Source organism: Panthera onca, chromosome E3, assembly GCF_046562875.1.
Source record: "Panthera onca isolate mPanOnc1 chromosome E3, mPanOnc1 haplotype 2, whole genome shotgun sequence".
Classification (NCBI taxonomy): domain Eukaryota; kingdom Metazoa; phylum Chordata; class Mammalia; order Carnivora; family Felidae; genus Panthera; species Panthera onca.
Genome location: NC_138354.1, coordinates 30,080,571 through 30,093,184, shown reverse-complemented (window position 1 = coordinate 30,093,184; position 12,614 = coordinate 30,080,571). Strand labels below are relative to the sequence as shown.

Genomic DNA, 12,614 nt, shown 5'->3' with positions numbered 1-12,614 from the left:
ACATGTACGGTATGATGTGTGGAAGCAGAGGGTCCAAACTTAGGCCTAGATAAGAGACAGAGGAAATACCCCAGTATGGTTGCAGTAGTTGTGTGTCTGGGTGATATACTCAGGGATTTTGTTGCTTAGTTTCTTCCTCCTCCTTTGGTATATTTCCTTAGCCTGTGTAATGAACATATCTGACTCTTAGATGAAAAGTTTTTCTTCTAATAAAAAATAAAAGACTTGGACTCGGCTAATTAAGAAAGATGTGCCACATACAGTATGCAAATGGCTCTGTCACTTCCTCTCCCTTCGTTGATGGAGGTCCTTTGAGCACCTCTTGTGAGTCTTGTCATCAGGAAACAGAGCTGTCGTAGAATTCTCAACTTGAGGTATTTGCTTTTACACAGAGAGTACAGTGCTAGCTGTATAATGAGATACGTATCTTTTATATCTAACCCCCCCCCCCCCCGTTGTTGAGAAAATCAGATGAGTTTAAACTCAACAATTTTAAACTGAAGGACTTACCAGGATCATGTGTTGGATTGTTTTCATTTCTACATTTTTCAAAGACAAAGGCATTCTTTGAAAATGTTCAAATAAGAGCAATGGTAACGTGAATTCTCTTTGCTCTGTTATTACCGTGTCCTTTGTTTTCTGAAACGATGTAGCCGCTCGCTGACTGTTTGGAACTATGGTTTTTTCTCCCTCAGAATTCTCTAGATTTACATGTTTTCTTCTCTTGCGTGTAGTATTTGCAAAGTGGCTATGGAGAACCCTCAGTTTTAGTTAATCTCCTAATAGGATGGAGGCTGTGGTGTCAGCCCAGTAGCTCAGTTGATCCGCCCATCTCGGCACCAGGGAGGACACTCTGAGGTTCATTTTTCAGACGCAAGGCCATTGTCCGGGACGTTGGCTTCTTAGGCAACTGTTCGGCCACCCGCCGCCACCCCAAGAAAGCACCTGCCGGACCAGCCTCTAGTCTTGCCTTCGTGGCTACAGAAGTGCAGTCTTACCGACACACGCAGAGTGTGTCACTTTTCCAGAGACCATCCGGGATAGCAGTTTACTCCTTTGTCTTAAGAACGACAACCGTGCGGCAGGCCCGGCAGAGGTCAGCGGGCCGGGCCTTCCCTGTGTCCACGGGAGCACGAGTGTGGAGCCTACAAGGGAGGAAAATGGTCTCCGGGCCGGATTCATAAGGGCCCCAGAGAAAGTCGAGAAAGCATCTTGATCCCACAACTACAAGTGGCGCTCTGATTACTAACAGAGTCAGGTCCTCTGTCTTCAGGACCCCTCGCGCCTTCGCTGCTCTGGCTCAGCTTCCGGTTCTGCCAGCTCCGGTTTTCCAGTGCCGTGGAACAGCCACACTGTGTGCATCATTCCATCCTCGCCTCTCCTGGGCTGGACGTTCTGCCTTTGGGGTGCGGACTGGTTGTCGCTTATGATACGTGAACTTTTTTACTGACGGGCTGAGTGGGAAGTACCCAAAGGAGGTTTGCTGTTTCCCAGAATCATGAGCCTGTACCTATTTGTACTTTTTATAAATTCTCAGAAGAGCTTCCATCAGGTTGTGAGTGACTGGTTATATTTAATGTGGGCAAATACTGTAATTGTGTTTTAACACTGACCCAAAGTGGCAACGTACCCGAGGCTCTCCACGGGGCGTTGTGCCTGACAGTCGGTGCAGTGTGTCCAGGGCCGCCCCCCTTCTGTTAGAGGTGAAAACTAAGCCAGACTGGGTCATCAGGCTTACACCCTGACTGTCATCTGTACCTCTGCCTCTTCCATTCATGTTCTTCCTCACGTCTTTGCTTCGACACACACCCTCCATTCCTGGCCGTTGCTGCTCCTGCCGCCCTTGGCCGTGCATCCCACACGTGTTCCGTGCAGTCACGAGCGGACACTCAGTACGTGGCTCTTAGGAGACGAAGGCTGCCCGCCTCCCCTGCTTTGAGTAGCGCTGTAGCACGATGATGTTGCTTCTTGGGAAGGTTACAGAGGCAATGAGAAGGGAATCGATGGGCAAGATGATTCCCCTCCCTGCAAGCAGTATGGCATAAGAAAGGTGCTTTGTTTTGCCACGTAGGAACCTGGATGGAAAACACACGTGGTTTGTGTTTGGTGTTTGCTTCGTCTTCACCATCGGTGACGTGCGTCCACGTTGTGTGGTACCCTCCTGGTAGCACACGCACTTTGCATGTCAGCATGAGAATGTGATGTCTAGTCAAAGACCTGATGGCGGGCAGGGCTGCCAGCAAAGTGCATGAGGGCTGCTGACCCGCGTGCAGTCAGGAGACGCTTACGGCTTACTGTGGCTTACTGTTGTCACTGTGGTTTGCAGATGAAGCTGTTGCAAATGTGTCCATCATCCCGAGATGCCACGCACCCTAAAGATCTGTATCGTGTTTGATACGTGTGTCTCACAATGTCTCACAAGTACGGTGCTTTGTTTGTTTGTTTTAAACCAAAGAAGGGGGCTGTTGATGTTTTCATTACTCTTTCTATTTTACACCTTTCTTTGAGGACCCCCTTGTGAGAAAGGAAGGCTGCCACTGCTAGAGATCCATCAGCAGACATGGACCACCGTGTTCCAGAAGTGTCAGCCTTTGAACTGGAGCTGGTTCTGACCCTTTTCTCCCCTCAGTATTCCTCTTCTTGGGATTCGGCCTCTTGAAATGACCGTCTCAAGTTCAGACAAGTGTTAGCTTTAGCATTCACAGAAGAATGTTAGAGGATGCAGCCGTTTGGGTGCTATCCTGTTCATAGGTCATCTCTTTGGCTGTTTTTGTTCCTAGTGAAGTACCTTGATGGGAACATACTGTCCTCAGGAAACTGTAAGTTATCAGGGAAACGATCTTTGTGTTAGAGCATAATTGATTCAAAGTATCACAAGCCATTTTACTGGGAGAAACATGTGCCTGTATTTTTTTGACTCATCAAATTTTTCTTTGGCTTTATGTGATAGAATCTTAGGTCAGTTGCTTCGGTTCTAAATGGGAGGTCATTGATGCTTTGTGATCCCTACGGCCCCCAAAAGAAGCAAAAAAAATTTTTCAGCATTTAGTAAAGGATGACATTCATATCTAGCATTGAATAAGAAAATGTGTTTACAAGCCATTTTGCAGTCTAGACTGTTTTGGAACTGTCTCTAGGACTGTGCTGTGCACCCAGCACAAGGGCAAGCAAAAAGCAAAGGATATAAGGGCCCTGGGCCCTGTGCCTTTGGATCTCAGGGGGTCGTTACAACTAGGAGCCATCATTTGCATATTGTTTGAGCCTGGGTGCGTGACTGGCCTGAGCTAGCCTCTCGGGCCAGCCATCACCCCCTTGCTAGAAAATTCTCTCTCTTTCTTCCAGAAGTACATAGAGGTAATTTTTTTTTTTAGCATATTGGCAAACCTTACTCAGACCCTTAATAATCCTAACCTTGGTTTTCATCCATAGATGAAACCACAAAAATCAAAATAGAAACTTAAAATTGAACATAAGGTAAACCAAGGAAAGTATTTTTCAAAGTTACTTCACGTAATTCTTTTGTGAAGATCGGCTCGTTTTCCAGACAAAAATAGATGCTAGGAAAGGAAGCTGCTGGAGAAATACAGGGGAAACTTTTTTTTTTATTAAATGTGGCAAACTGGATTTTCACATTTTGTGACGTATACTTCATTCTCTACAAATTCTAATGATTTATTCTTTCTTCTCTTCATTAAAAAGATAAGATATCGATTGATTTTGGCTTTTTTTAGAACTTGTAGAGTGAGACATGGTGTGATGTTTGTGCAAAGATTATTAAACTTTAAGTTCTTAATTTAGAAATTTTCCTTTGGGTCATTAGTAATACCTCACAGGTCTAATTTTTGTTATATACTTGGCCTTCATTAAAGCTATTTAAAACTCGTTCCAGATGGAGCAAATCTCTCCGAATAAGTCAATCTTAAAATAAATTTTTGTTGCTTTAAAAAAAAAAAAGCCAATTAATGTCAAGGAATCTCATATTTCTATTTCTACAAGTTAAAATTTTTTATTCCCAAGTCTTAACTTAGGTATAAGCCAACTATTTTTGTTTATTTGCAGAGTATGTTGTCATTGTATTTAAACAACAAATACTTAGCTATATTCATCAAATTAAGATTATGAACTAACTAAACAAAAAAGAAGCCAAGGGAACTTCCGAGCTCACCAAACTGGCAGAAACTACAAATCGGTTTTCTTTTTACAAGTTGGACGGTGCCAGGTATTATCCTCACTCGCTTATGAAGTAGAAGGGGTTTAATAAAGCGTAGTTGTATCTCCTCCGGGATCCGCTAGTTGGCACCTGCAGTTGCCGATAAACTCAGTGGTGATCCTTTCCTTTTCACAGTGCTCCAGCTGAGGCTCCAACAGAGGAGGACGAGAGAACAGCTGGTGGACCAGGGCATCATGCCACGTAAGATTTCAGTGTCACTGTCGCCTCCAGTGTGATGTAACAAAGCGCACCCGTCCGGGAAGAACCTGGACCGCACTCTGCTTTCAGTTGTGTCCACGTAGTCAGTATACGGCGTCCACGTGAGCTGATACGGAAAATCGGGCATCAGCGCTGCCAGCCTAAGAGAATCCTCTCAAAGAACATTTTGAAAACCAGATGCACTGTAAAAGATGGGCTTGAATTAATTCTGTATTACACAAAGAACACCTTGAAAACGGGGTAGTTAGGTTGAAATCAGTTCTCACTTCCAACATGAGCCCTCGTGTTAGTTTTGAAATCATCAGACTCCTCTCTGCCTAACAGGTCCAGTGTTACTTTGACTTGCAAAAGTAACGTGATAAAATTAATTTTAAAACTTGTTCTACTTTATTTAATTCAAGTTAATTATCCTTGATACAGTACAGTCTGGTCTGTAATTAAGTGCATCTCGGTTACAGGACTAATACACATTCTGTTTATAATTAATAAAATCTTTCTTGCCCAAGTAGATAATTTGGAGGTATTTCGAGGCCTTCATTTTTTAGAGTTGATTAATTCTAGAATATTTGCCTGTTGCCTTCTTACCTTTGCTCACCAAGTTTGGAGGTAATTTCCTGTTTTAGAGGTGGAAGAGTGGTTGCTTTGGTGTTATGATTATTTATATGGATATTTGTCTAAAAATTGATCTCTCGAAGAAGTAATTTATATGGCTTTAAAAGACTAAGAAGAAATTACAAAATGAATTTATGCTTCCCTACCTTTTTTTGGCTTATGAGAACAGTTCTCTGCAGTAGACTTTTTTCCCAATAAAACTTTTCTGGACTACTATTAATTGAGTATCTAAATATTTTGAATCTAGTATTATGATAGACTCAAAAGGTGGTTTGAGGATCTGCCAGATTTCTCTACCACATTCCCAATGATGAACCAATCAATTAAATAGTATCAGTGATATTTAAAACACCACTGCCAAGCCAGCTCTAGTCTGATTTTGGGAGCTGCTCCCTAGACAGAAACCTGTATGGGCTTGTCTCCTGGGAATCTTTGCAGTGCTTCAGGTACCAGAGCTGAAAATAATCCTACCCAGAGAGTCAAGTTTTAGAGGTGACGGCCCATGTAAACCTAGCCCAAATCCTATGCACAGCGTCTGACTGCCTGTAGTTCTTACAGGTGGACATACACACAAAAGATTTTGCAAAGATAATTGATAGAAATACTGTAGTAAATGATGTTTTAGTAAAACACTGCTTATCCTCCCTCTGGGATTTTGGAATATTTAAAGTACTAGTAGTTAACATATTAAAGAATCATTAGGTCTTTAGGGTGAGTTGCACCGTGGTACAATAGAAAGATCATGACACCTTCTAATTCACAATGCTAGACTTAGATTGCACTTTGATCACAATTTAGCTATATGGCTTCGAGAATTTGGGTAACCACTTTGAGCCTTTTGTCTGTACTTGGCCTGATACCTACCTTGCGAGGTGGTGACGATCAGCCACGATATAACTGTGATTGACCACAGGGCGAAGGACTATGTCCATTGTGGGGTCTCAGTGAATGGTAATTCAGCTCTGCTAGACAGAAAGTGTAGCATGTCCTCGTGTTCAAGGTTAGACCACTCCTAGGCTAAACGTCCTCTGGACATTTGGGCTTTTTCTGGTATCTTTTATGGCCACTCAGAGCAAAGACCCATCAAGGAGTCATCACGCGGTTCCCTTGGTGATGGTAATTTGGCCCAACTGTTGGCTCCAACTAGTCTGACCTGGTACTTGTATTGTCATTATGTGTACAACTCTATCCTCAATGTTCACTTGTTTTATTTGTGAATATATGATTTTAATTCTGAAACGTCTAAGGTTTCAAATTTTGCAGATCTCCTAAAGGAACTAGTAATAAATGGAACTGTAGATGCAAACTAGTAAGATTAAGAAGGAACATCAACATAATGTACCCTAACGTTTGGCTGAAATATTAACTCGTCTGTCTACATGGTTCTTATTCTTCTCACAGCTTTGAAGAGCCCAGCTGCATTCCATGAGCAGATAAAAAGCTTGGAACGAGCCAGAGTAAGAAATTTCAGTTTCAGAGGTTCTGCTTCTCTGCTTCTCTCTTGTATTTTAAAGTACCTGTGGGCAAGTAGCAATCTTACTCCTAAATATATCCATAGAGAAAATGCAGTGTATTTTCAGGACAGGTGGCTTCCAGAGTTATATATTCTGGGGTAGTTGAATCTTGGAAGTTTGTAGAAAACGCATGATGTTCAAATTTTGTTCTTTTAAAACCAGTAACTGGTTTTGTACATAAAGGACAAATCGCATTTCTTCATTTCAGTGCTGGGGCATACCAACAGGTTTTAGAATAACCATGGAGTATTTCTGCCGCCTGTTACCCCAGCAGACCGACAGCCCAAGTGGTGTCCCGACAACCACACATCTTTAGGTGGTTTCCTTACTGGGTCTGCGTCAGCTGTACGTTTGACCAAGGGCAGGAGAATCTGGCTGAATTAAAGAAGTTGCTGTGTTTCAACTCCGCTCTATTCTTTGAGAGTTTTCCATGCCATTTGCACATCGAATTCATGTTCATTACTTTTGTTTAAAAGTACCATTATGCACATTCATTCTTTTTGCTTTAGGGAATACTTCTATCATGCAATATGAAAATAAGCATGTTCCAAAAATTCCGTAGGAATTTTCCCAGAAGGCGATAATGATCTCTTAGAATCTTATAAAATATAAAACCCATTTGAAAGCCTTATTGTTTCAGTTGAGAACCTTTCTGAGTAAGAAAGTATGATCAAGGATATGAATTCATCAATGAAAACACATTAGGATTTTAAAGAAATTTGTTATTTAGGTGGATTTTTACTTGACCTGAAGTGTAGCTATTAGATATTTAAATGATCAAAATCCTATGTCTGTGCAAATTATGAGCCTTTTGCCTTTTCCAAGTTTTAAAATAAAAGTCTGTAAAGTGCTTACTTTATGCCAGCATGCATTTCAAGTTGCCTGTGCAGTTTTGAAGGCTGCAGTTTAAATTATGTATTGGATAATAGCTCTTCAAAGTACTAATTGCTACTCTTTTCTTCTCAAAATCATGACCGAAGAGTATACAATTTACTTAAATGGAGTACCTTGAGAGAAAAATGCAAAACCACAATAAGTCATAAACAATTTATAGTAAGACTCACTCTCTTCTCTTCTCTTCTCTTCTCTTCTCTTCTCTTCTCTTCTCTTCTCTCTCTTTCTCTCTCTCTCTCTCTCTCTCTCTCTCTCTTTCTCTCTCTTTCTCTCTCTCTCTCTCAAGACTGAAAACTTTTTGAAGCATAAGATTCGGAGCCGACCAGATCGTTCTGAACTTGTCAGGATGCACATTTTAGAAGGTAAAAATGTTTATTTCTGCTTATTTTGCTGCATTTTCTCAAGAAAAGAAGTGAGAATTCCACCATTGCTGTTTATTCCCATCTTAATAACTTTTTACCCCACAGGCTGACATCCTCCAAATTGGATAGCCAACATGAAGACCCAAAGCTAAAATGTTATGTTAGATACATGGGGAAGGCTTGATTCTCCAAATAACCAATTGATGAACTGACTCTGCCCCACCAACTGGTGCTGTAGATGTCTCTACCATCTGTTCTGGAAAAACATTTTTGGTCCAGAGGATTTCTTCATCAGTGAGGAATATTTTCCCATTAAGTCATAAAGGGTACAGTGGCCACAAGTGTAACCCTAGATTTTCACCTATCTGGATGGACCCTGTTATATCTACCTGGTGCACTGCCCACACCTAACATCTTTTGTTTGTCGTTACGTACCCACAACAGTCCAGCTTGATCTGACCATTAATATAAATACTCTCCACTTAGCCCACCGGATTTCCTCAGTGGTCTAGCTTCATCACTTGTGAAGCTGGTAGGGACAGTTCTGTTCTGTCTCTAGTGAGACACATGACTCATACCAGAATGTTTTTCTGTCTAAAGACAGAGCATTCTTGAAAGTATCCCCCCCCCCACCCCCCGCATAAGCTCCTGAGTACGTTTTCTTTCATTGTTTTGTTCCTCAGACTGATTTATTAAGCAAGGACTAGGAGCTTGACCCCGTGATAGTCTTGAGTGTGTTAAACCCTGAGATGATACAGAAAGAATCTGGAAATTTCTCACAAAGATTCAGAGACCCTTCTCAAGTAGGAATATTATACTTATTCCTCTGGTCTAATGATAGAGTTAGTATTAGAATTAGGTTGATATTATAAAGTATTAGATTGTCGCTCATCATAAGGAGTAATATCCTGAAGGTCAGACATGTTTAAAACTCTTCCAGAAGCAATATGGTTATGCTCATTTGAGGTGGTCATTCATTGGCCAGTGAACTAGACCCCAGAGACCCAGCAAATGAGCCAGATCGATGCCTGCTTTCATGAAGTTTACAATCTAGTAGCAGGGACAGATAATAAACAGGCAAAACAAATGAATTACAGATTGTGAAAAGGGCTCGATGGCAGTAAACAGGCTGTTGTGGTGGGGACGAAGCACAGGATGACACCACAGTAGGATGTTGTAAACAAATTCCAAGTAGCAAGTTGGTATCTGCATCCCCAAGTAGGGTCTCTTCTAATCCAAAGAATCTATGATTATGTGACTATCTCCATATCTGGGGTGGGAAGTGACGGGTATATGCCTTCCACTACTCTTAGTGTGTTCTCAGAAGTCCATTGGGCTAAAAAAGCTTTTCCAGAACTCAAGTGGTAGGGTAGAAACAGCTACCAAAAAATGTCAGGGTTAAGTGAATCTTCAGGAAGCAATTGTGGTGGTAAGTAACTGGGGACGGGGCTCCTTCTGCACCTAAAAATACCTTGACCTATAAAGGACATTTTTGAAGGAACAATGCTGTCTGTTTCACCTTGCCTTCTAATTGTAACAGGCTTTATTAATATAATTAAAACCAAAGCAAATACATTTAACTATCAAAAAGAATCATATTTGCTTTAAAAAAAGAAGAAGAAGAAGAAGAAGAAAAGATTACCCAATGGTTAAAAACCCAACTATGTGCATGAGCGTCCCGTAAGTGATGTTTTTTTAGTATCTGTTCTCAAGTTGGGATTTTTAAAGAAAGAATATATATCATTTGTAATTTTAAAAAATAACTTCAAACCCCCCAACTTATCTTAACATTACCCCAATTTTGATTGAATTGGATGTTTGGCAGGCAAAAGTCTAAATTATTTTTCTGAAGTTCAGCTAAAATCTAACCTCAGCATCGTGGAGATGAGGAGATCACAAGACCAAAAACAGAAACATACCAATATCCCAGCGTCTAATTATTTACTTTCGGGATATTTTCATTCCAGACATATTCCTGATATGGAAATGTTGATGGGAGAAAGGAGAAAGGCAGAAGACTGTCCTACCTAGATCTTAACAACAGCATTTAAAATCACCCTAAGAGTGATTTGCATGGTCTCATTCTCTCTACCTGTCATCTTCCTGTGTGGTTAGAAGTGGTTTATGTAATAAGATGGGGGCCACAGCCTAAGGTTATACAGGAAAATGTTAAAAATGAGAGGTCACACATGTTATCTTCACTTACAGAAATGTGCATTTATTACCAATACTCTGACTTAAGACCAGGGCCCTCATTAGGGAAGTGAATGGAGTTCACATCATCTTTCTTGCATGAAGCACAGCTATCATACGTCATCTACAATTTCCATTTAGGGTGGAAAAAACAACATAAAGACACTTGAAAAGCAATCTGAGTTGGAAAATCCTAGATTTTATAATTTTTCCCAAATATTTTAGTTGTTAATTGCCCTAATTTGACAGTGACTTATTCTGTAATAACCCACCTTTATCAAATCATTCCAAAGGCTTTAACTTAGGTTCCCAAGAAATAGTCTTATTTTTGAAGTTTATCATTTTCCTATAAGATGTAGTTAAATTATGTGTTGACAGCAGATATGAAATGATATGAACTGTTTTGTGGACCATCAAGGTTGAGTTTTGGTAAGCATGTAATTCAGCTGGTGGAAGGAGAAGCACTCGGATGTGCTGGGGAGTAATTCACGGGCCGTGGGCTTTTGGTGTGCTTTGGGCTTCAGCCAGGACATTGTACCCACTAAAAAGAGAACATCAGTTAATCCTGAGATTATTTATGGGGATTTTCATTAAAAGACCTTCTGCTATATAATTTAACTGGCAGGCAACTGTCAACTCAGAATTTGGGGTTAACATCTCACCATGTTTTTAATCACTTCTAAACATTATTTAGAACAATGTAATAAAATGTTAATGAGAGGTACCAGAAGCCAAGTCATTGACACAGTTACCCAGATGAATGAGCTAGGATACTTACGTTACTTTTGCATTTGTTGTACAACTTCCTGTTTGCAAGTAGATGAGCCGAGCCTTCTTTATGACCATTGACATCTATCTTTATGACATAGGACTATGTAATTGAATGTTCCAAGGTTATATACCCAGAAATAAACCCAGATTCTTAGTGAGGATGATTGACTGAGACACACAAGGATCAACCCAAGAATTTGATTCTGGCTCTTCCTTTGGCTCCTGCAGAGAAGCTTTAGGACCTAACTAAGTAAGAGAACAGTGCCACGTCTCGCAGTTGACTTTGCAGTGAAGCCAGATCACACCTGGACACTTCTTGGGCCACGGATGGACCACATCCCTCGTGTTCATCCTCCAGACCTCCCAATACCTAATAAATGTGACTGTGATCCTCTCACCATAAATGAACAAGAACAGTACCACATTTTTGGCTCGAGTTCATGTTAATTTGCGTCTAAGGGCATTATATAGACAGTATAAAGTATCCAGGACTAAAAATATACAGTGTACACTACAGCATTCTTAAACAGCCTACTTCTCTTTCCATCAGTGTGTTGAGAACACATAAATATGTTTAACCCAGTTTAAATTAAATTAGATTCAGTTGGCCAGAAGTAACGTTATGGAACCGAGTAATTCAAGTAATGGTTAAAACTATGTTTCCTCTTTTAGAAACATTTGCAGAACCATCCCTGCAGGCTACTCAGATGAAGTTGAAAAGAGCTCGACTAGCGGATGATCTGAATGAAAAGATTGCTCAAAGACCTGGTCCTATGGAGCTGGTAGAGAAAAACATCCTTCCTGTAGACTCCAGTGTTAAGGAAGCAATTATAGGCAAGACTCTAAAAATTTACTATTTCTGGGAGAAAGAGAAACTTGGAAGTTTCAAACAAATTTAATTTAAAAAGCCAGCACCAGGGGCACCTGGGTGGCTCAGTCACTTAAGAGTCCGACTCTTGATTTTGGCTCAGGTAATGATCTCCTGGTTCATGAGATCGAACCCCACATCAGGCTCTGTGCTGTTGGTGTGGAGTCGGCTTGGGATTCTCTCTCTCTCTCTCTCTCTCTCTTTCCCCCTCTCTCTCTGCCCCTCCCCCTCTCGTGCACATGCTCTCTCTCGCTCTCTTAAAATAAAAAAAACATTAAAATAAAAAAGCCAGCACCGATCATGAGTATTGTTTTCTGGGTGAATTAGAAATCGATTAATACTTGCACCAATTCCCGTTATTCTTGGGATTTTTTGTTTGTTTTTTATGTAATAAGGTAGATGAAGCATCTCTTACCAGTTAACACAGAAGTTCCTCTTGTCACGTCTGAGGTTTCTGTCCTTAAGTTCCAATTTCATTCTGACATCTTTTTTTTTTTTTTTTTAATGTTTATTCATTTTCAGCAGAGACAGAGCACAGGTGGGGAGGGGCAGAGAGAGAGGGAGACACAGAATCCCAAGGGGCTCCAGGCTCTGAGCTGTCAGCACAGAGCCCGACGTGGGCTTGAACTCACGGACCGTGAGATCATGACCTGAGCTGAAGTTGGACACTCAACCGACTGAGCCACCCATGCGCCCCTCATTCTGACGTTTTCTTAATTCAACTTACTCATTATACTATTTAATTTCTGTTGTGTTGTTTAAGATCCTTACAGATTTTTCATTACTTAATTCTGTGTACTTCTAGGAAAGATGAATATCTTGTTCAGTGTTAGTTCAACAACGTAAGTAGCACATGAGGACAGATGTATTTATTAAGAATGGTAAAATTTGTCCATTTTATCCTGATCTTATCATAGTTACTAATGTTTCCTCACCACGCATACTTTATATTCTGGCACAAGTTTTAGCAG

General features: G+C 40.8%; 1 protein-coding gene and 1 long non-coding RNA gene across 12 annotated transcripts in view; one reads left to right on the top strand and one right to left on the bottom strand.

Moving 5' to 3' along the window:
• The window catches only part of MRTFB (myocardin related transcription factor B), a 197,518-nt gene that overhangs the window by 134,696 nt on the left and 50,208 nt on the right, over positions 1-12,614 (top strand). For 10 of the 11 annotated variants that reach the window (XM_060648555.3, XM_060648548.3, XM_060648556.3 and 7 more), the window contains 4 exons: positions 4,346-4,411; positions 6,443-6,498; positions 7,736-7,811; positions 11,448-11,609. In XM_060648555.3, the coding sequence (XP_060504538.2) occupies positions 4,346-4,411; positions 6,443-6,498; positions 7,736-7,811; positions 11,448-11,609 (360 nt within the window). Of the gene's footprint in view, positions 1-4,345; positions 4,412-6,442; positions 6,499-7,735; positions 7,812-10,938; positions 11,026-11,447; positions 11,610-12,614 lie in introns of those variants that run through there. The other variant, XM_060648557.3, reaches the window with a different exon arrangement.
• LOC132689103 (uncharacterized) lies at positions 2,504-10,854 on the bottom strand. The gene is made up of 3 exons (XR_009614863.3): positions 10,783-10,854; positions 7,411-7,562; positions 2,504-4,611 (listed from the first exon to the last, which is right to left on the bottom strand). It is a non-coding gene; the product is annotated as an uncharacterized LOC132689103 (long non-coding RNA).